Source organism: Carex rostrata, chromosome 19, assembly GCF_964058835.1.
Source record: "Carex rostrata chromosome 19, lpCarRost1.2, whole genome shotgun sequence".
Taxonomy (NCBI): Eukaryota; Viridiplantae; Streptophyta; class Magnoliopsida; order Poales; family Cyperaceae; genus Carex; species Carex rostrata.
The window spans coordinates 6,457,062-6,478,409 of NC_135936.1; the positions used below are offsets into that span (position 1 = coordinate 6,457,062).

The following is a 21,348-nucleotide window of genomic DNA, read 5'->3' on the forward strand; positions in this document are numbered from 1 at the left end:
TGGAGATAAGGTGGGGTATCATTGGCAGAGAGAGCTAATTAGGCTGGGAAGACGGACATGAAGCCGCGACCATGCCAAGTGGGGATCAAGACTACTGACGTAATTAAAATTTTGTACATTTTTTAGGTGAAGTGGGTAGTCGTAAATAATCAGAACTCCACGTTGATATAATGGGAACTGAATGGTGTATCTGTCCAGAGACAATCTCAGTCTTCCATCCAACAAATCCAACAGTTGTAAATGATTGTGTTGAATATGAGATATTATACATGCATTTTATACATTCATTCGTGTATAAATCTGAAATTAATTATAAACTAACTCGCCACATACTAAACTACATAAAAATTGTATCCCTTTTTTCCACCTTTTTCCTTTCCCGACGCACTGAAAACGCGTCTTTCTCCTTTTGCTTTCCTCTCTTCCGTTCCACCGCTCCTCCAGAAAATGATCTTCTTCCTTTTTTTTCTCTCTTCGGATTCATTCTCTCTCTTCGATTTTACTCCCTCTTTTTTTTTTCTCTCTTCGTTCTCCTCCCTCTTTTTTTTTTTGGTTCTGTCGTTAAAAGGAATCAGAGTTACACATGGGATCCATCTCGCACGCATCTCGCAAGAGCCAAACCCATATACCCTAGCTACCCGCCTCTCCTCGCCGCCACATATTTCTTCTCCTCTCCGCCGCCCCGAAGTGTAAACTCTAGCGCTTCTTCCTGGTCAAGAGACGGAGCAGTGTGCTCAGTCAAATCTTCTCAAGTTTCAAGGTCTCGCCCTCTCTCTTTCTCTATCTTTGTTATTTTTTCACTAAGTTTAAAGATTTGGGTTTTTCTTTTCTCTGCTCGGTGCTATGTCCGTCGCTACCTGGACATGGTTATATTGTCTCTCTTCTGCCATTGTTTTTCTTTGCTTATTATTTGTCAATGAAATTAGTGTTTTACATTTTTTAAATAGAAGGGGCTTGTAGTTCTATAAGAATTGAACTAATAATGATAATTATGTTCAGAAATAAAGAATTAATTGGTGTTAGCAAGTTTCGAGTATATGAGAAACATAAACAATATCAATGAATGGAAGAGTTGATAATGGATTACTGTATGTGCAAACCACTGGTACATCAATGCTTAATTTAGCCACAAGTTATTAGGAGAAAATAAAGAATAGAAAGGAAGAAAAGGGGAAGCGTGAGGTTGTAGGTTGTCAACTCATATAGGACACTTAATTTTGTATTGAGCAAGCTTTGGATGTGTGTGTCAGCAAATTTGATGGAAGTACTGGTTCATAATGTGAGCAATAGCGTACAAACTTAGTGCATCAAGGGCCGCAAAATGTCGTGGGAGTGAATTTTGTGAAATAACTGAAACTTCATTGTGTATCTGTTGATCAGTTTCACTCTCTCATTTATAATTTTTTTTTTACCCCATGATTATGTATCTTTTCTGTTTATTTAGTACTTTTGATAGAGTTTGAAATATTTGTCAAACCGGTCTTTTAAAATGCGTCTCCTTAACAATTGAAGGTCAGTATATGTATGCATGCCCTACAAAGAATGATTATATGATAAATTTTTTGTGATTGCATTCAATTTTTGAGTTGATTGCAATTTGATCATGTCAAGCTTATGCAACTGCTTTTGTTGCCAGGTGTCCCTTGAAGGATAAGAAACATACTACCGGATATTGCTGCTTTGATTGAATTTAGGTCAGTTCAAGGCTGAAATAAAATGCAAAACCAACTGGTACAGTTGCGGGATGCTGAGCTATCTGCAGCTAAAGATGAGGTAGCAAAGAATTTAGTAATTTTGTGTGAAATTTGTTTGTACCCGGGCAAATTAGAAATTTTAACCTTTGGAATAAATTCCTTAGTTACTGGACATGAGAGAATAGCATAGCAAGTAAAGGGTTTTCATAATTAGGCACAATTTCATTACCATTTTATTGTTTATGTTAGTAACTGATTGTGAGTTTATTTTCTTTCAGTCATGACCACCAGCTTCTTTTGTGTGGCAGCACTTCAGCACCTGATTGATGGGGTCCACTCTTTCACTGGGCTTAATTGGTATGCTTTTGTTTGGTTCGATGATTGCTATTGTTCTTCGATCTCTCCTCAATTGATTTGACAGGTAATTGTCGCCGCTATTGCAAGTTCAAATTCAACCGACTATTTAAAATCCACAACCAACTCTTCTAGCGTGTTATGCAATCATCCACTCTCAGAAAGTGAAATCAGTAATTTGGGGCAAATATGTCTCAGGTGTGTAATATTTTCCCGTTTTTCTCTTTTTCATTTCTCCATTTTTATTTATTTTTATTTTTTTACTATTTTTTCTTTTGATTTATACTAGGGTTTTTTTTTACTGGTTTTGTTTTGTTGGTTCTTAGTTTGTAGCTTTTGGATTCCAATTCAGTTACTTACACTGCGAATATGAAAGGTAGGGGTATTTATGTAATTTTGCACACTGAATCATAAAAACATCTGCAACACCTTTACTGTATCAGACATGTTTCATACCATATCAGTACAGGTTAACCTCCTTGAATGATTGCTAGATGCGAAAATGTGTGTGTGTGTGTAAATTTTTGGGTTTGAGAAACATTGCATAATTTCAAGCAAAAGTAACCAAGTACCAGTACTATCTCTCTCAACTTTGGACAATTAATTAATGGTACCACTGAACCAGTACCAGTACTGGTATTGAAACATGCTAATACTCCCCTACTTGCAAGTTCTAAAATCAGTTCTAAATAGGTGATTCGTTGACCAGAGCTCATACAGAGTCTCTGGTAAGGAATCACGGGAAGGTTGTTAACAAGTGAGGTTAGATGAGGAGGGAACCGTATATTGATAAGGGAATTGGAAGATTTCATACCTTTTTAACTTAATTGTTAGAGAAAGCTTTATGTGATTCAAATATGGACCATACTCCTTGTCTTGTTGCAAGCTTCTTTTTTTGCTGGATGTGCTTAATTCTCTCTGACATTTTTCAACTATACCTGTTCGGATTTGCACCTGGGTGAAAGGTAATTGCATTATTTTTGGAAGTTATATGGTGCGTAACAAACTTAGATGTAGTATTGTTATTGGATCCATGATGTATATAGTCATTGCACGGGGTTTGCTGCTAGGTAATATTATCCAAGGGGATTGATTTCAGTTGAGTTCAAATCAATTTTCTTTCTCTAGAGAAGAATAGGTATATTCATCAGATTTTTTTTTGTTTCAGCCCCTTTAAAAAATTCAATAATAACCAGGAAAAGAGGGTATACATGATAATTTATCCTCTACAGGATTTTATTTTTATTTTTGATAATTATTTATATGAACATAATTAATTTTAGGACTTGTATGCAATTCAAACAAAAATTATCATTTACACAGGAGATTACTCTGGTTTGAAATTTTTCTCTTTACAATTAGCATTTAAATTTGTATGTAAGATTCCTTTTATTAATTTAATATTGATTTTCGAGGTTTAGGTTCAGATTTCTTCTTGGGAGGGAATCCATCGAATATTGTTGACAAGGATGAAAGTCTTGTAAAATTAAAATTTTTGTTTGTAGACATTTACCTATATTACCTCAATAGTAAATTATTTGGCTGAATTATTTTATCAAATATTTTTTATTATTTTAGTTGGATCCATCAAAGCTTAATAAGCTCGGTCCAAGTCAAGTTTGCGCATGCATGCGTTGGAGATGATATCTGTCTAATTTATTAAAATCTTGGTGCATAATATTTTATTGGCTTATAGGAAGACCCCATGGTTATAAAATTTCACCTAAAATTTTTATGCACGGCCTATTTAAATTGTATAGTAGATATTTATAGTCTTAACAAAAAGTTCCCTTTATGAACTCCTATTTATGGATCCATCAAGAGAAAAGTGGGACGTTACTATTTTTACTTTCCCTTTGCTGTTGTATGACAATGAAAGATAAGGAAAAGGATTAGATTAACTAAAGAGCATTCTGGTAGGAGAATTGGGTAGCTAGGGGAATTTGAATTATCATGTATCAAGAATTTTTGGTTTCAATGGAAAGCCTACGGGCGTTAAAATTGCAAAAAAAAAAGAAAAAAAATAAAAGAAAAACAGTTGGTGGCACCATTTAAGCATAGAAAGAAAGTAATTGATTTAGTGAAAACAAAATGATGTTGCAACATTGCTTTATTAACTAAAGTATATAAATGATTACAGTATAAAATTAAGAAATTATCGAGTTTCACGCCCCATCAAGGAGAGTTTATTATCATATCTTCTTCGCTTATTGATAGAGACTTATAAGGATGTTCCACATCCCTATCTTTACAATTTGAACTCCAATATTTTCATCTGATTTCTATCTGGCAGTCTCTGCCATGTAATTTAAAAAAAAAAAACATTTTTATCTAATTTGTGCAATTAATACATCTGTCACCCAAGGATACGCGGATCCCACCTTTCATAAGCACTAAATACATTTAAATTTAGAAAAATATAAGATTGATTATAACTTCCAATTCTTTAATAATTGATTTTCAATTTTTAGAGAAGCAATCAACTCTATCGTACACATACTTTATGCACGATGACTTTGTGTCACGATTAAATATGAGGAGAGAAATGAGAGAAAAATATTACACACAAAAGAATTTCACACTCATATAATTAAATTTAACAAATCCATTATAATACAAATATCACATTTAAAAAAGTAATCAAAATAGATTTTCAATCCCCACGACAACGTGTGGGCCCTTAACTAGTAGATATCAATGCTTAGCTTGATATTGCTAATAGTAGTAGTTCCTCGCTATTCGGATGAAAAAGAATGTTGAAGCACAAAAGGATAACTCAAGATCAATCACAAATAATGTCAGCTAGCTACAAATGCATAACGGTATAATTCTCTGATTCTTCTAGAGACTCTATTATTATTTTTGTCTATTTGTGTGAGTCATGATTTTAACCAGAGTAAAGAATGTAACTAGAGTTTAGGCATTATCGCTTCCTGTTATATAAGGCGATACTCTGTAAAAAGCTTCTTTGAGATAAGAATTGGATGGCCTACGGGCTTGTTTGCAAAAAGAAAAAAAAAAATGGATGGAATAACGGTTTAACGCTCATAATTTTTGAAGCAAAAAGAAAAAAAAAAAACGCTCATAATTTCACTAGTGGGTCGTCTTTTCGAAAAGATGATATCAATAATTCTATTAAGTAAAATATGGGCCTAATGCTTCACACGCTAAAATTTAGGCCCAAGAAAGCCTCGGATGCACTCAATCCCAATTGAGACTCCAATGACGAAATATAACTTGATGTGATGCAAGCCGTTTCCATTCAAAAATCGTTTGTAAAATTTAGTCCCGTATGGCCGTATCAGCAAGAACACGTATCCTATGCATCTCAGCCGTCCGATTAGAATCATGATCAATTTGATCAATTCATGCCAATAGGGATCGGATGATTCGGATTTTTTTTTGTATTAATTCAAATTCTAAGTAAATGCAGACGATACAAATTCGTATCAGCAACTGTCGCCACCGTTGTTACGTTACTCTCTTTTTTATATTGTAATATCATTATAGTGAGACTGGCGTAGTATCCATATATAGTGTATATTAATCTATATTATGGATTCATATTTCGTTTTATTTAAATTTAAACAGTCGATATAAACAATCAACATATTTTTAATGGACGATGATAACAGTCCCCGCACCCTCCACCCCGCAAAAAACCCCGCAGAAAATGACAAAAATAATGACTGGACAAGTAAATCATGCGGGTAAAATGCGAGTATTTAACATTGATCTGTAACATGTTAACCCTAACACATTGAAGTATTAATCCTTAAGAAGTTAACTCAATTTTTTAATACCAATTATGTCGATCCATTTTCCCCGCACAACAATCCCTTCATTTTTCGTTTTGTCCCCGCACAACTCTGTGGTCCCGGAACTTCTTGGCCCAAACTTCATAAGTCGGTACTATAAAAAAAATTTCTAGATAACTCATGGCCCAAATTTGTGGGCCGATACAGATCCAACTCGAACATTCTCTAATAAATTCAAAAGTTGCCTTAAGTACTCTGAGATTCGTGCTACTTCGAGATTACGAGAGATGTTACTTCTCAGAGATCGAAACGTTTTCTCGAATAACGAAAAAGTTAATCTGGACGAAAATCAATTCTAAACATCGTCGAATTATAATTGATATGCGTCTCTCTGGAGGGAGACGAAGCGACGCTTCGAACTCTCTATAAATACTATCTTACAACAAGGCATAGTACAACACTATACAAAAGATAAATACTGCTTAACGTATGGCTGCCATCGAGGAAGAACCAGAGGTGATCAACGCCGCACCCCAACCATTCGTGCCTCTTCCCAAGGTACCACCAGGGTTTGAGAAGTATCTCAGGAGAAGCTGGCCGTGGCCACCGCGGCAAAAGCCAAGACGAAGTCCAAGGTGCCATCCTGAAGCAAAGCCCTACATCCGTAGGGCCAAGCGTCTGCCACCGCGTTCCGTTCATCCAAAAGACGAGCCATGAACTGGTCTTTAATTAGAATTTTTGTGTCAACTATGTTTTATTTTAATTGCTATTGGTTTTTTACAATTTTGTTTGTTTCATTTTGTGTTACCTGGAACTTTTGCTAAATGCATGTTATCGTTGTTTAATATATTACGATTCTGTAATCTGTTGTGTGCTGTTTCAAATTCTCATTTATGCTTTCAAATAGTTAACTACCAAAGAGTGCGTAAGGATAAATACTAAATAACGTAAAAATTGAACTTTCAATGAATAATGATAAATACCTGCTTGTCAACTTGAAAAATTAAAAACTCTGAAATTTGAACATAAACAGTTGTACCTTTAAAATTAAATACTTCGATAGTTAAAGATAAACACTAAGAAATTAAAAATAGTTATTGAATTGAAACTTATCATCATCAAATAGCTGTTAACCCTAACAAATAATTTTTCATAAAATTTGAAACTTATCATTATCTAGAATAAATACTAAATAACATAAAAATACAAACTTCAAATGTAGAAGGATAAATACTATGCTGTATACATAAACTTAACAACTCTGAAATTTAAAGGTAAACACTTGTATGTTTGAAGATAAATACTTCGATGCTTAAACATAAACACTATGAAATTGAATATAAATACTTGTCAAATTTAATAGAAGGTATACACTTGCTGAATTAAAGTTAAATATAAACACTAAGAAATTGTTACTTAATTGAATATAAATACTTGTCAAATTAAAGTTAAGTAGTTACTTAATTGAAAGTAAATACTTGTATGTTTAAAGATAACTACTTTATCAAATTAAAGTTAAATAGTTACTTAATTGTATGTAAACACTTGCTGAGTTGAAGATAAACACTTTTTTCGTTTAGAAAAAACGTGTATATTTGGTTATACTTACAAATATTTAACTTAAATCTGTGAAGTATTTATCATATCTAACGTAGTATTTAGCATTGCATAATATAGTATTTATCCTTGCATAATATAGTGTTACATTGTATAATATAGTATTCTGTAATGATGAATAGTTGCTGAACTGAAGATAAACACTTGCTGAGTTGAAAATAAATACTTATGTTCCTTTTAATATTACTTTTTCCGTTTACAAAAAACTATTGTAATTAGTTGTACCTACAAATATTTAACATGCCTCTATGTAGTATTTATCTTTACATAATACAAAAAATTACTGCATTATCAAATGTTAAAAAACACCAAACAATTTTAACACCAAAATATAAAGTATATCTGTTTTAACAACAAAAGAGTTTTAATATCAATAGCAATACCAAGGTGCAGTACCATATTGAACCGCACAAATAACAGGTATTAATACAACTAACAATAACAATAGTATCAATAACATCAGTAACCATAACAACATTAACAACGCCATAAAAACCAAGTCAAAAGGTCAAGTGCTCTAGCTTCTGAATTTGCAGTCATTCTTATCGTGGATAAGCATATTATATGCTAAAGTCAAGCGCTCCTTCCTCAACATTCTGCTTCTGAACTTTCTGCTTCCTCAATTTGTATACCCTTTCCATCCCTCTTCAGTTTACACCAGTTTGCATTGTTGGGGATGTTGTCCATCAACATTCTATAAACACCCTCTGACCAATTGTACTCCTTCAGACCCAAAAGATCCTCAGCATATGGAAACATATGAACAGGTACTTTGCCACAACTTTGGGGGAATAGAATCATAGTGAAAAGGTACATCACAAGCAAACCAACAACTTCCTTCACTGGTTCCTTGTCATCGAGTGCTTTCACAATACAATTCTCAAGGTCTACCCGGCTAATTCTCCCCGATCTCCCAAAATATTTTGTACGGAGAGCATATTGACCAACATACTCCCTTTTGTACTGAACATTCGCCCCTTTAGAGTTAAGACACATTACCATCGCGACCTCATCAGCTATGAACTCAAGCAGCTTGCCATCTCTCACCTTGAAATGCCCTTTATTATCCCACATGAGAAGGATCTCGTAAAGAATCGCATTACTAACCTGCACAAAATTAAATTAAATTTTAAGTCAGCAATAAAAAAAACAACTCCATTCATAGAGATAAATAGTTATTTTCATAAAGATAAATATAATGATTACTAACCTGTGTGCTCACAGGAAATGCAAACAAATCAAGCTTCTAAATAGCGCCGCTATAGCGAAGCTATAGCGCCGCTATAGCGGTTTTGGACCCAGAAAGCTAAGCTACGGGCTAAAACTGCGCTAATCAAGCTACGACCGCTATAGCGGTAATAGCGGTCCGCTATAGCGCGTAGCGCGTAGCGGTAATAGCGGCAATAGCGGTCCGCTATGCTACATGGGTTATGATTTTGCAATTTTTTTTTTTTCTGAAAACATGATTTTGCAATTTTAATGGGCATTAATATCTAGATTGGTTTTTTTTGTACTTTATTAAGCTATATCAATACAATGGAACATGTGCGGGCTATACCGCTATATCAATTAAATTTTGTATCATGCATTAATATACGGTAGTGGTATATTTTGAATATAAAATATATCGATAGTTTTTGAATTAGGGATATTTTGAATGACAATTTGAACTTTGTATTGGTTTAATATGAATAATATTAGAACTTCTTAATTAATTTGATATTTGTTTTCTTGATGAGACATTTTTACTAGGCAAAGCCTTCTATGGACATAAGGACCTATTTGTAAAATGAACATATTTTTATTTTTAAAGTTCAAACAGTCGATCCGAACCGTTCATCTTGTTCTCCATATTAATATGTGCTTGGAGACCAAATTTTACATTTTTCTGATTTTTTTTACTATTTATTAAGATGGGTACAAAATTCAATGGTCTGAATTTGATATTTTTTATACCCATCTTAATAAATAGTAAATAAATTCAGAAAAATGTAAAATTTGGTCTCCAAAGATATATTAATATGGAGAACAAGATGAACGGTTCGGATTGGCTGTTTGAACTTTGAAAATAAAAATATATTCATTTTACAAATAGGCCCTTATGTCCATAGAAGCATCACTCTTTTTACTATTAGTAGAAATATAAAATATAATTTTTGAAATAAAAAAACGCTATTTATAATAGCTTTCGCTATAGCTCCGCTATTCGCTAAAGCTTTTTTTTTTGTCTCCCCGCTACACCGCTATAAACGCTATTTAGAAGCTTGAAACAAATGCATAAACGGTGTCGCAGCCATCCATCTTATGTGTTGCTCATTTAACTTCTTCAACACCTTGACATGGAAAAATTTCATAGCTAAATCCACGTTGCACTGATTCTTGATACAGGAATCAGATGTTCTCGGCTTCTTCCGAGGAGCATCACCAAATTTGTAACCCATTGGGCGTCCTCTGCGAAGTTTGGGCTCCTGCGATTGAGATACTTCTTGCGTGTGTACATCATTTGTCTCTGAAAAACACAAAATTTACAAAATGTGATTTACTTATACATCCCCTTTGATATATAAATTCCTAAATCTATCCACACTTGGCTATGAGATAGTATTTAACTAGACTTGATCAAATATTTAACTCATTTTATTCACATAATACTAACTCTTGTTCAAATAAGTATTAACCTTGCTACAGTGAAATGGTGCAGTTATACAAACAAGTGAATACTACAATTGCAAAATCATAATAAAAACAGAAGTAATACATTTGACAATTTCATATCAACTCCTTAATTCTAATAAATTGTGCATTTAACCATAGAATCAAGTCTACTGACCGAAATACGAAACAAAAACTTAAAATAATGTATAACCTTGAGCGATGATGATCTGTTGATTCTGTCGCGCATCTACCGATTCCGATTGATTCTGTCGTGCATCTAGGGCTTCTGCGCCAGAAGATGCTCCTGTGCTCACCGAGTTTATTATCACCATTTCAGATTTCTTCTTCTCCGATTGCGCAATGTAAATTACCTTGACAAAAGGCAAACCCTAGACAGTGGTTTTTTGAAGAAGCGACGGAGAAAAAGAAAAATAAATCGTGAAGTGACGCGAATGAATGGATGCTTAACGCTTTCAGTCGAGTAGAGTGAGAGAACCGAGGTTTGGGGGGGAAACAAAATAAACCGGGTCCACACGTATAAAAAATGTACCGAATTAGGAATGTTCTAAAGTGTAAATTAATAGGTATCAGGTACCTGACATGCAAGCCATAAATTTGAACCGTTCTTTTCATGTGACACTAATCGCAACCGGTTCCGGATTTTATTTCGGCCAACTAAGATTAATCTGGACCGTTCGTTGTTTTTAATTGCACCTGAGGTACCTGGGCGGAAATGGACTGGTGCAAACATGTGGTCCAATTTCAACTACACAAGTGGGGACCATAAACTGAAACTGAAAAAATGTCTACTTTTGGTCATATTTAAGTATTAATCACCACGTAGTCAAGTGTTTATCTCTATATAACAAGTTATTTACTATATTACTTTTTTCCTATTATGCCTAAAGAAAAGTAATTTATACTGATACTCGGAATTATAAACAAATTTTTTGCTCTCATTTACAATTATTTCCAGCATTATCATAAAAACATCAAGTATTTAACTCTACTTTATAATGCAATTATAAAGTATTTACCATTAGTCTACCTCTACATTTATCATTCTGTATTAAACATTGATCTATCAGGTATTCAACCATATATGTATCATGTATTAATGCTATATTCTCCTAACTTGACATAGATAAAGATAAGTATCGTCTAGAACAATTTAAAAATATCTACAATTTTAAGTTCACTAATATAATACCCGAATTACATAATTTCTTTTGGTAATTGAAAATTATCATCCTATGTTTAGTCAAACTATATGAACAACATTAATAGAAAAAATAGTATTAAATCTGTATTTAATTGTTTGTTTCTTTATTCTTTTCTTTTCGATTCTCCTTTCTTTGTTTCGCGGCCATCTTCCCAATAGCAATGTCAAGTTTACTCTTTATTGTACTCTTTGGCGGACGTCCTCTTTTCTTTGATTTGGCAGGAGGTAGAATTTGTATAGAAGGTGGATGATTGACTGCATGTTGTTGCCCGCTTGAAATATATTCACTCCCTAATATCCATTGTGAATCGGATGGCGATGGTAATGTATCAGCTGTTAATTATTTGAACATTATAAAATAAACAATATACATAATTAATTAAACATGAATTTTCGGAATTATTTTCAACATAAAAAATACCTATCAATGTACCAATTGCACCAGTAACATCAACATCTGTTCCCACAACAAAAAGTCCTGTACAGAACCAAATTTATCAGTTGTAGTGATCGTGGCAATAAATAATATCAAATTGCATGTATAAAAAGTATTTTTACCTCCAGTGCTGATTGAAGATCCAGTGATATCACCAGTACCAATAGCTACTGTCTCATCAAGAACTGCCTCAACATTTTGTGCTACTGTCCAAAAAAAATATCTCAAGCCAGCAATATTAATATCACCAGTACCAATAGTTTTTATCTATTTACAAGTATCAAATTGCAAATATAAAAAGTATTTTTACCTCCGTTGCTTACTGCAGATCCAGTAATACCACAATTATCAATAGCTGCTGTCTCATCAAGAACTGCCTCAACATTTTGTAATGCTGTTAAATGACAATTATATTAGTTCACAAGTATTAATCCTCAATGGAAAATGTATTTTTCTCATATGACACACCATATTTATACCTTTTCTCCTGACATCTGGGACCCTCGGTTTTTTTTTTCCTTTAGAAGCCCTCCCAACAATACGAACAGTGCCATTTGATTCATTATCTACTTCACCATTAATAATTCCTAACATAATAACAAAAAATATTACACACAAATAAAAATGAATAAAATGACATTACATCAACACAAACAAAAGACACACCTGCCACTTTGTTTCTCAACTCCACAAAACCATTAAAAACAGCAGTATGCAATATCTCATTGAGACTTCCTAAATGAAGCAACTCTTGTATAATTGGATTGGTTGCAATTGTAAGCTCATAAAGCATGCAGAAAGTTAAGTTAAATTTAATGTCAGCATTAAAAAAGTACACACTTCAATCCTTATAGGTAAATAGTTATTTAAGTAGAGATAAATACAATGATATACAAACATAAACATTTCTTACTGTTACCTGCCCTGTTCAGTTATTGTTGGAAAAGCTGGATCAACTATCATCAGATTATATCTTTGCACGTCTTTCCTCCACCGCTCAACGATATATTTGTCTTCGACAGAAAAAATTCTCTCTTGCTTAAGAACTTGAATACAATGTGCACACAAAATCCCCATTGCCTCAAATTTCCTACAAATGCATTGCACTTCCAAAAATGCCCTTCGGTAAATAACCATAAAACTCATGTCACGGCAATCCCTAACTTCATAAACGAGATCTCCATCTTCTTCTCTAACTAATTTGCAAGACAAATTTGCACATTTTCTGATTTCATGTTGGCATTTATAGAATATTTCGTTCGTGTAACAATGCTGAAATTGGGCCTCCATCGGCAACTCATAGTGAAGTTTAGGAGCTCTGAATTTCGACTTAAAATCGGCATCATTCTCATTCTGCCAAATATTCTTCAACGCCGCTTCAAAATTCTCCACAAAATCCTTCAAACTCTCTCTCTTTGTCAAATATGAATTCATGAAATTGTTCATACTTTCCACGCGTTGGGTACTTGTCATTCCCGCCCAAAATTGTCCGTTTAAAAATACCGGTACCCATTTCTCTCTTAATTCAAATATTCCTCTAAACCAGGGATCATTCTCCTTGCCGAGATCATCCATTAATTTGATCCACTTTTCTTCAAACTCCCCTCTTGTTTGCGAGTTGTATACAACCTCCTTGACCTTCTCGGTTTTTTCACTCTTCTTTTCCTTGACCTTATCGGACTTAACCCTCTTCTTGTCGGTTTTTACACTATTTTTTTCCTTAATCTTCTCATTCCCATTATCAGACACATTTCCCCATTTCGTCGGGAGTTTGTGCAAAATGTGCCAAGAACAATACCTATGCACAGTTTCTTGTCCAAAAACATGTCGTATACCTGATTCTATGCTTGCGCATTGATCACTCAGTATTGCTCTCGGCTTCACTCCATTCATACATTCTAGGAACCTAAAATCATATATTGTGTTGAGTATTAACTGTCTTTCAAAAATGACTAATAGGTATATAATCCCAACTGTTATATTACCCCTTCATATTAGACCATACCCTCACCACCAATCATTCTGGTATTATCACCTATATGAGCAAGTATTCACATCCAGTTCAATATGTATCAACTATTTATTTAATTTTAATTTATATACCCAGTATGCATAAGTATTTATCTCTAATACAATATATACTAACTATTGATAAGAAAAAATCCTGATCCTCACAGTTGTCTCAAACTATTTTGGTATTATAGCCTATCTGCATAGGTATTTACCCCTTAATCAATATGTATTCACTAACTGGTATTTATTTACCTGAATAACATAGTATTATTGACTGGTATTTATTTACAAATTTTTATTATCTAGCTGTTACAAAAAAATATTTATACCTTGCAACACACCATTTGTAATCTTCAATGCTTTCCCTTCCAAGTAATGCACAGGCAAAGATTATGGTTTGTCCATGATGATTGACACCAACAAATAAGACTAGAGGCATATCATACCTAACACAAAAAACAACATGACATATATATCATGTCAGTATTATGCATACACGGTTGAAAGTATTTATGCCAAGTATTGATTCCAAATGTAAACAAATAAAATACCTATTAGTCAAATACGTGGCATCCATGACAACGACATCATGGAAATATTTGTACGAAGCTCGGCTATGCCCATCAGCCCAAAAAATGCTCCATAAACGTGCATCTGTTGTATATTCGTATCTGTAGAAAAAGTCATGATCGATCTTTTCCCTATTAGCAAAATACTCAAACACCATTTGAGCATCATCACCACCTAAGGATTTCATTTTCAACCTTCTATGCCTGTCGATGTGGTTCCGTGCATCTCTGCGAGTAAATGGACACCGCATGTAACCACCAGCACTTTTTATTACCAGATTAATATTAGCTGCTATCGTGAGACCTTGGTCTTCGTGAAACTCTAATAGTCTCTGATATCTGTTTGGAATATAGCGAAATCCAGAAATAAGGAATGCTTTATCAGGCACCAACTCGTGGTTATGTGATAAAACAACTTCTTTCACAACCCAAGTTCCAACCAAATCAGTATCAACCAATTTCACACATGCATTACAACCAGTAGATACTGCTGCCCTTTTCTTGTCAGGAATACGTTCATCAATATGAGACGATTCTGTTCTGCACTTACCACAGGCAAACACATATTGGTGAACCTGGTCAGTACCCCTCTTCTTATGTCGTGAGCTTTTGAAAACACCAAATCCTGATTGCTTGGCAAATAAGCAGTAATACTGATATGCTTCCTCAACAGAGTCGAACTCATCGCCAACACAAGGTGGATTCAATTCATGCTCTTCATCATCCATATCATCCACTTCATGTTGTACATGTTCCTCAACATTAACATTCCCTCCAACTTCTTCATTTGCCACTGGATCAACCTGAACTTCTGCAAATTCAACATCAACACTCTGACCATGTAAACTTTCAAGCTGTACATCATCGACTTCATCTTCAAGATATTCAACATTCAAATCCCAATCATATCCCACCTCCCTTATACCGACATCATCTTCAATTCGTTCATTATCACGATAAACATCCTCAAATAAACGGTACAAATAGACCTCATCAAACTCATCACGTAACTGAAACTCATTTCCAAAAGCTTCGTTCAGATCAATATCCAAAAACATATATTAAAATTGAAGGAACTTCAATATTCAACCCTTTTTGCAAAGAGTATTTAACCCTAAGTCAGTATGTATTTAACATAAAAAGATTAAGTTCATAAAAAGGTTTGTCAGAACTAACGTATTTAGGATTGAACACTCACTGTGCAAACATTTAACTATGATTCCATAAGTATTTAACTCTACTAACTGTTACGTTTCCTTTTTATGTTGAACCATAAATATACAGGTATTTAACTGCAAATCAATATGTATTTACCAGCAACCAAAAATTTCCAGATCCTCAGTAATAAATCACAATTGGTCTAACACAATTATCCAGATAATCACTAGAAAATCATAATTCGTCTAACAAGTATTAATCCTTACAATAATCTATAGAAGATAAACAACTAATTGAATTCGCTAAAACAAAAATTCGTCAAAGTTTCACTCGCCTGTATCGCCTCCAATACAGCACGCGCTTGTGCAATTCCGAATGAACGATCGCCTCTCTCGCCTCTATCGATCGCCTCAGAATCGCCTCAGATCCGAAAATGGAAATTGCGGGACGCATTAATTTCGAAATTTGAAAATGGAAATTGCAGGGATGCTTTAAGGCAACATAATATATACGCGGGGATGAAGATGCTTCAAATCACAAATATATGCGGGGAATTTGTTAATTGCGGGGTCCACTTAATTAGTCAATTGCGGGGTTCACTTAATTAGTCAATTATTCTTAATTGCGGGGAAAAAGGGGGGACAGGGTTGAGGGGATTGTTATAATTATTCTTGATTTTTACCAAACGAACATGATTACTTTTTTTTTTTTACAAAAACAGCAAAGACCGAATTTCCTATTCGGTTCAGAATTTTTAATTTTTTTGGGACCGAATAGCCTATTCAGTCCCCACTTTTTTTTGTAGATTTCCGTGGACGTGGCCACATAAAATCCAAGAAAAGTCTAGACTGAATAGCCAATTTGGTCTCTTGTGGTTTCGGATTTTCTGTGGCCGCGTGTTGGAAAATATTTTTTTTGATAAATCAATGTATATTTGTTTTTCTCATTTGCATAATCGTCTCTAAAGATTACAACCAAAGATGGTCAATTCACAAAAGAAAATTTTCAAGAAAATGAGCATGTGAAGAATTCTGGTATTCTAATGAAATGTGTATCTATTTTTTTATTTTGATTCTAAAGTTTGTATTATTTTAAGATGTACAAGAAAACTTTTATTTTTCCTGTAATTTTAATTTGTTGGGAATTATTGAGAAATCATGAATAATTTGTGTATAAAATGGTTAAATCTTAATACCTCTGATTTTCTGGTATGATATTTATATATGCCATTAAGCAACTAAGAGCATCTACATCCCTAAAACTCAATAGGATTTCTAAATAACTATTAACTACTTTTTAGAAATTATGGTATCTAAAGTTTCTAACTCTCATATCCCTGAAACTTATTTTAGAGTTTCTATTAAGCCACATCAGCAACAAATTAAAAAGGAGAAACAATTTGAGCCAATCATTTGACCAACACAGAGTTTATAAACAGTTTCTTAATAAGAAACTTTCCTGCAGAGTTTCTAAATAAGAAACTCTCCCACATCCCTGAAACTGAATTAGAAAATGACACGTCAGATTAGAAACTCTAATAGTTTCAGGGATGCTCTAAGTTTGATATTGTTTAATTATAAGTGAGACACAGTACATCGAGATGAGTATGCATACACCAAGTGCCTCATTTTTAGATTAATGAAATAATTCAAATGAGTTTTAGAAACTCATATCTACAAGATCTCCTCGACATGGGTAAGTCGGTATCAGTCCTTTGAAGCGAAACCGCTAGAAGGGTCTTAGCCTCTGCATAAAGTGGGTTAGCTGCCATCATAGCTTCATAAGACAGATTTCATTTTTTTTTATAATAGTTGTTAAAAGTTGTGACAGATTTCAATTTAAAACAAGATATAAACCTTGAATATGTGCTATTTTTATACTGTAATGTTATTTATCTCTTTAGTTCTCTTGAATATGTGATTGATTAGTAATTCCTGAAATTTGTTAAGTTGTTAACAGATGTTCATTTAATTCCTTTACAATATCATTAGTTCTATTATAACAAATTTTGTCTTTGATTCAAAGGTGAAGCTAAGTTATGGATTTCGTCGCGGAACAAGCTCAAGTGATTGTTGACCTTGCAATTGGAATGTTTCGTTCCGGCCATCTTTCTATCAACCCCTAATCTATATGACTACTTACCGTATCATACTTTTGTTTAGTATCTAACTTTTGTGAAGCTAAAGGTTATCTTAGTCTAGTGATATCATATTTTTGTTTTAATGTCTAGTGATATCATACTTTTGTTTCGTTCTTTATGATATTTCATACAATTTCACAGTTTTGTGATTATATTGTCATATCAAGGAAAATTAGAATTGTGTTGATCACACTATTTATGATTGTGATAAGCAATGAATGAAATTTGTATTGAACTTTATATTACTCTGAAGATGAGACTTTGTTAAAATATGAAAAAAATTCTATGGTACTTGGTACCACTGGTACAATTGGGAAAGTTATGGTACTTGGTACCACTGGTACCATTGGGACATATAATTTGTTTGGTATTTGGTATGGTATATGAAGGAGATGCATGTTTATTCTGTGGAAATTTTAATTTTTTCACTACTGCAATGAAGGAGATGCATGTTTATGAAGGAGATTCATTACTGCAATGGGCAAGTGTTGAACTTTGGTTAATTTTATTTTTTCTGAGCTGTGAAGTTGAGACTTTAATAAATTTGTGAAAGATGCATTACTATTATCAATTTTCATTAGATTAAAAGATACATTATTGTCATCTTTTTTGAGCTGTTAACAAGATTTAAATAATATCAATTTCTTTTCTTTTTCTCTTTTTTCCTTTTTATTACTTTTGAGAAAAAAAAAATGATTTTTTAGCTGTTACATACGAAACAAGATTGTATTACTTAGCTTATTGAGCTGTTGTTAGGTTTTGTTTGTCATAAAATTTGTTTAGTTTTCATCAAATTTCATTTTAGATTTAATTCAATTTATGTTGTGAAAAAATTGAATCAATTACCGTTATCTATATAACAATATATAATAATATAGGATGGGGGTATATTGGTCTTTGACTCTTATCACATAATAGAATGGACTTTTTTAATGTATAATCCTCCTTTCATCTTAATCTTTCATTTACCGAACATGAGCTCCTTAGCGTTCCTTAAGCTCTTAATCCTTCACCCCTTAATCCATCTTGCCGAACGGGGCCTTAGATTATTCAAGAATTATCCATATAATTATTTTAAAATGCATTTATCATTTATTATGTGTGTTTGCTTATTTTTTTTAATGGATTACAATCTCATTTATTATTCAAAGATCATTTTACTTATCTATGATTGTTCAATATATGTCATTTACACGATAATTTTTTTTTTTTCAAAATTTAAAGAGATATAGTGCAAAAAAAAAATCCCAAACCGCAATAATTTCTTGCGATTTGGAATAAAAATTTCAAACGCAAGAAATTTCTTGCGGTTTGGGTATTTAAAAAAAAATTCAAAACATTGGTTATTTGTAGTAAAATATATTAAATAATAGATATAAATAAAAATGTCGGCAATTGCTAGACCCTTATTGTTTCTCAAAAAACAAAAAAATATGTCGGCAATTGCTGTTACGCAACGCACATCAGCATCATGGCATGATGAAGTAACAAATTACAGTAATACCCTTATATTGATCTATAAATAGAGAACACCAGCAAATTAAGGCAACCAACACAACTCAACTAGACCAGTTCTAGTCGCATCACTACTAATGGCATCATCACCTACTCTTCTTACAACTCTTCTAATCCTCTCAGCAGCTCTCGCCTTTCTCGCTCCCTCTAGCTTTGCTGATTATGTCATGCTCGCAGGCGATACCCTGAATGGGGGTCAGTCCCTCTCATATGGGAACTACGTTTTTACGATGCAAACAGACTGTAATCTGGTATTATACGATAGTAGCCAGGCTGTGTGGTCCTCTGGGACCAACAACAAAGGCACTGGCTGCAACCTTCGGATGCAGAAAGATGGTAACCTTGTGATCTATAATGGCAGTAACAGTGCTATCTGGGCTAGTAACACCGCGAGGGGCCAAAGTAACTACGTTTTGGTTCTCCAACGCGATCGCAATGTTGTGATCTATGGTCCAGCGATCTGGGCCACAGGATCAAACCGTGCCGGCACTGCTGCTGTGGTCATCTCAGGAAATTCAACTAAGTCTGCTGTAGTGGCTGGAGATGAATTCGGCAAGGTGACCGGGAAGTAATGTTACTGTATGTGTATGCATTTGTGTTACTATGTATGCATGCAAGAGAGTGTGCTCATGTGTCTCAATAAATGTAGAAATAATCATGTACTTGTGCTCAATCATTTGCAAGGTGACTGGAAAGTAATGTTGCTGTATATGTATGCATTTGTGTTACTATGTAGTATGTATGCATGCAAGAGAGTGTGCTCATGTGTGTCTCAATAAATACAGAAACAATTCTGTTGTGTTAAATCGTCTTGTATGAAAGTTTTGAGCTAGATTGTTCTTTGGTAATAAATGCACTTGAGTAACGAGTTCAATTGAAAATATTATTCATTTGTTATGACGGGTCTCTTTAATTTTTCAACTGACATGTCAGAAATGTAGGAACTAAATGGTAAAAATTTTGTTTGCAAGGCCATTACATTAATTAGATATACCAGCTTATTCTATTTAAAATGGATCCCAAGAAATATATACTTCCTCCTAGGGGTGAAAACGGAGCGGAGCGGATAATGCTGATACCAAATCCGCATCCACTTTTTAATGAGCGGATACGAATACGAATACGGATAGTAAACGGATATCAAAATTCAAAACCAAATCCGCCTTAAATGGATACGAATACAGAGCGGATAATTCACGAATACGGATAGAAAATGAACAATTATTGGATAATCTAATATATAAATAATTTACTCAAATAACTACTTATATAATATAATAAAAATATTATAATCAAATTAAACATCCCTTTTTTTAGAAGTAATACCACAAAATACAAATTATTAAACACTTTCACGTAAGTATTGATTAAAGATGAATATTTTATGCAAGGTTGTAATAAGCCCATAAAACCCAAGAACACAATCCAACAGTCCAGCTTCGATTTGATCCGAATCCGCATGCGGGTATCCGCTCAATTTAGGATTCATGGATTTTATCCGAATCCGCATCCGGAACAATTGTTTATACACTGTAATTATCTGTATCCGGATTCGGAATTATCTGGATCCGTTTAATTCGGATACAGAATATGCTTGGATTCGAAGCGGATTCGGAGCGGATTATCTGGCTCCGTTTTCAGCCCTACTTCCTCCACATGAGGGTGATGGTTCGAAATAAAAAAAAAATTGTGAATATTAAATACTTGGATGGTTCGAAATAAAAAAATAATTATTTATGAATATTAAATAGTTGAATGGCTTGATCTCTAACATTTACTATAAAAATAGGAAGCAGCTAACAGTCCCCGAAAAATCCCTGAACATTTTCAACTGATTCTGTAAACTAATTCAGCAGATCCGGTAATTGTATAGACAAAATCTCGTAAACATATTCACTGGATGTTCCCTAGATGAAACCGCGTGAAACCTGATGAAACTGCGTGGTCAACGAACAAAGTACAATTGGCAGTTAACAATCGGGACCACCTTATAGAAGATATATAACGACTACTTTCTAGAATGTATCTATTGAACCAGGACCATTTTTAAATTCTTCAAATGCGTGCGTAAATTCTTTAAACAAAAAACAATAAAAAAATAAAAATATAATTTTTTTTTATTATAGAAGGTATTTATTGAACTGGAAACAAATTTAAATTCTGTAAACAAAAAAATAAATAAAAAAATTTCTTTTATTTTTATTTTTATTTTTATTT

The 21,348-nt window shown here is 33.5% G+C and overlaps 1 protein-coding gene and 1 long non-coding RNA gene across 3 annotated transcripts; both read left to right on the top strand.

The window, feature by feature from the left end:
* Positions 1 to 453: 453 nt before the first annotated feature.
* LOC144571281 (uncharacterized) lies at positions 454 to 3,665 on the top strand. Of its 2 annotated transcripts, XR_013517465.1 has the most exons (3): positions 454 to 760; positions 1,637 to 1,773; positions 1,986 to 3,665. It is a non-coding gene; the product is annotated as an uncharacterized LOC144571281 (long non-coding RNA). The 2 variants fall into 2 exon arrangements; XR_013517464.1 differs by lacking the exon at positions 454 to 760 and having other exon boundaries at positions 784 to 1,773.
* Positions 3,666 to 19,208: 15,543 nt separating this feature from the next.
* On the top strand, positions 19,209 to 19,703 carry LOC144571982 (mannose-specific lectin-like). Its single transcript, XM_078321374.1, has one exon. It carries the CDS (start codon positions 19,209 to 19,211, stop codon positions 19,701 to 19,703), a length of 495 nt encoding a protein of 164 aa, XP_078177500.1.
* Positions 19,704 to 21,348: the final 1,645 nt, after the last annotated feature.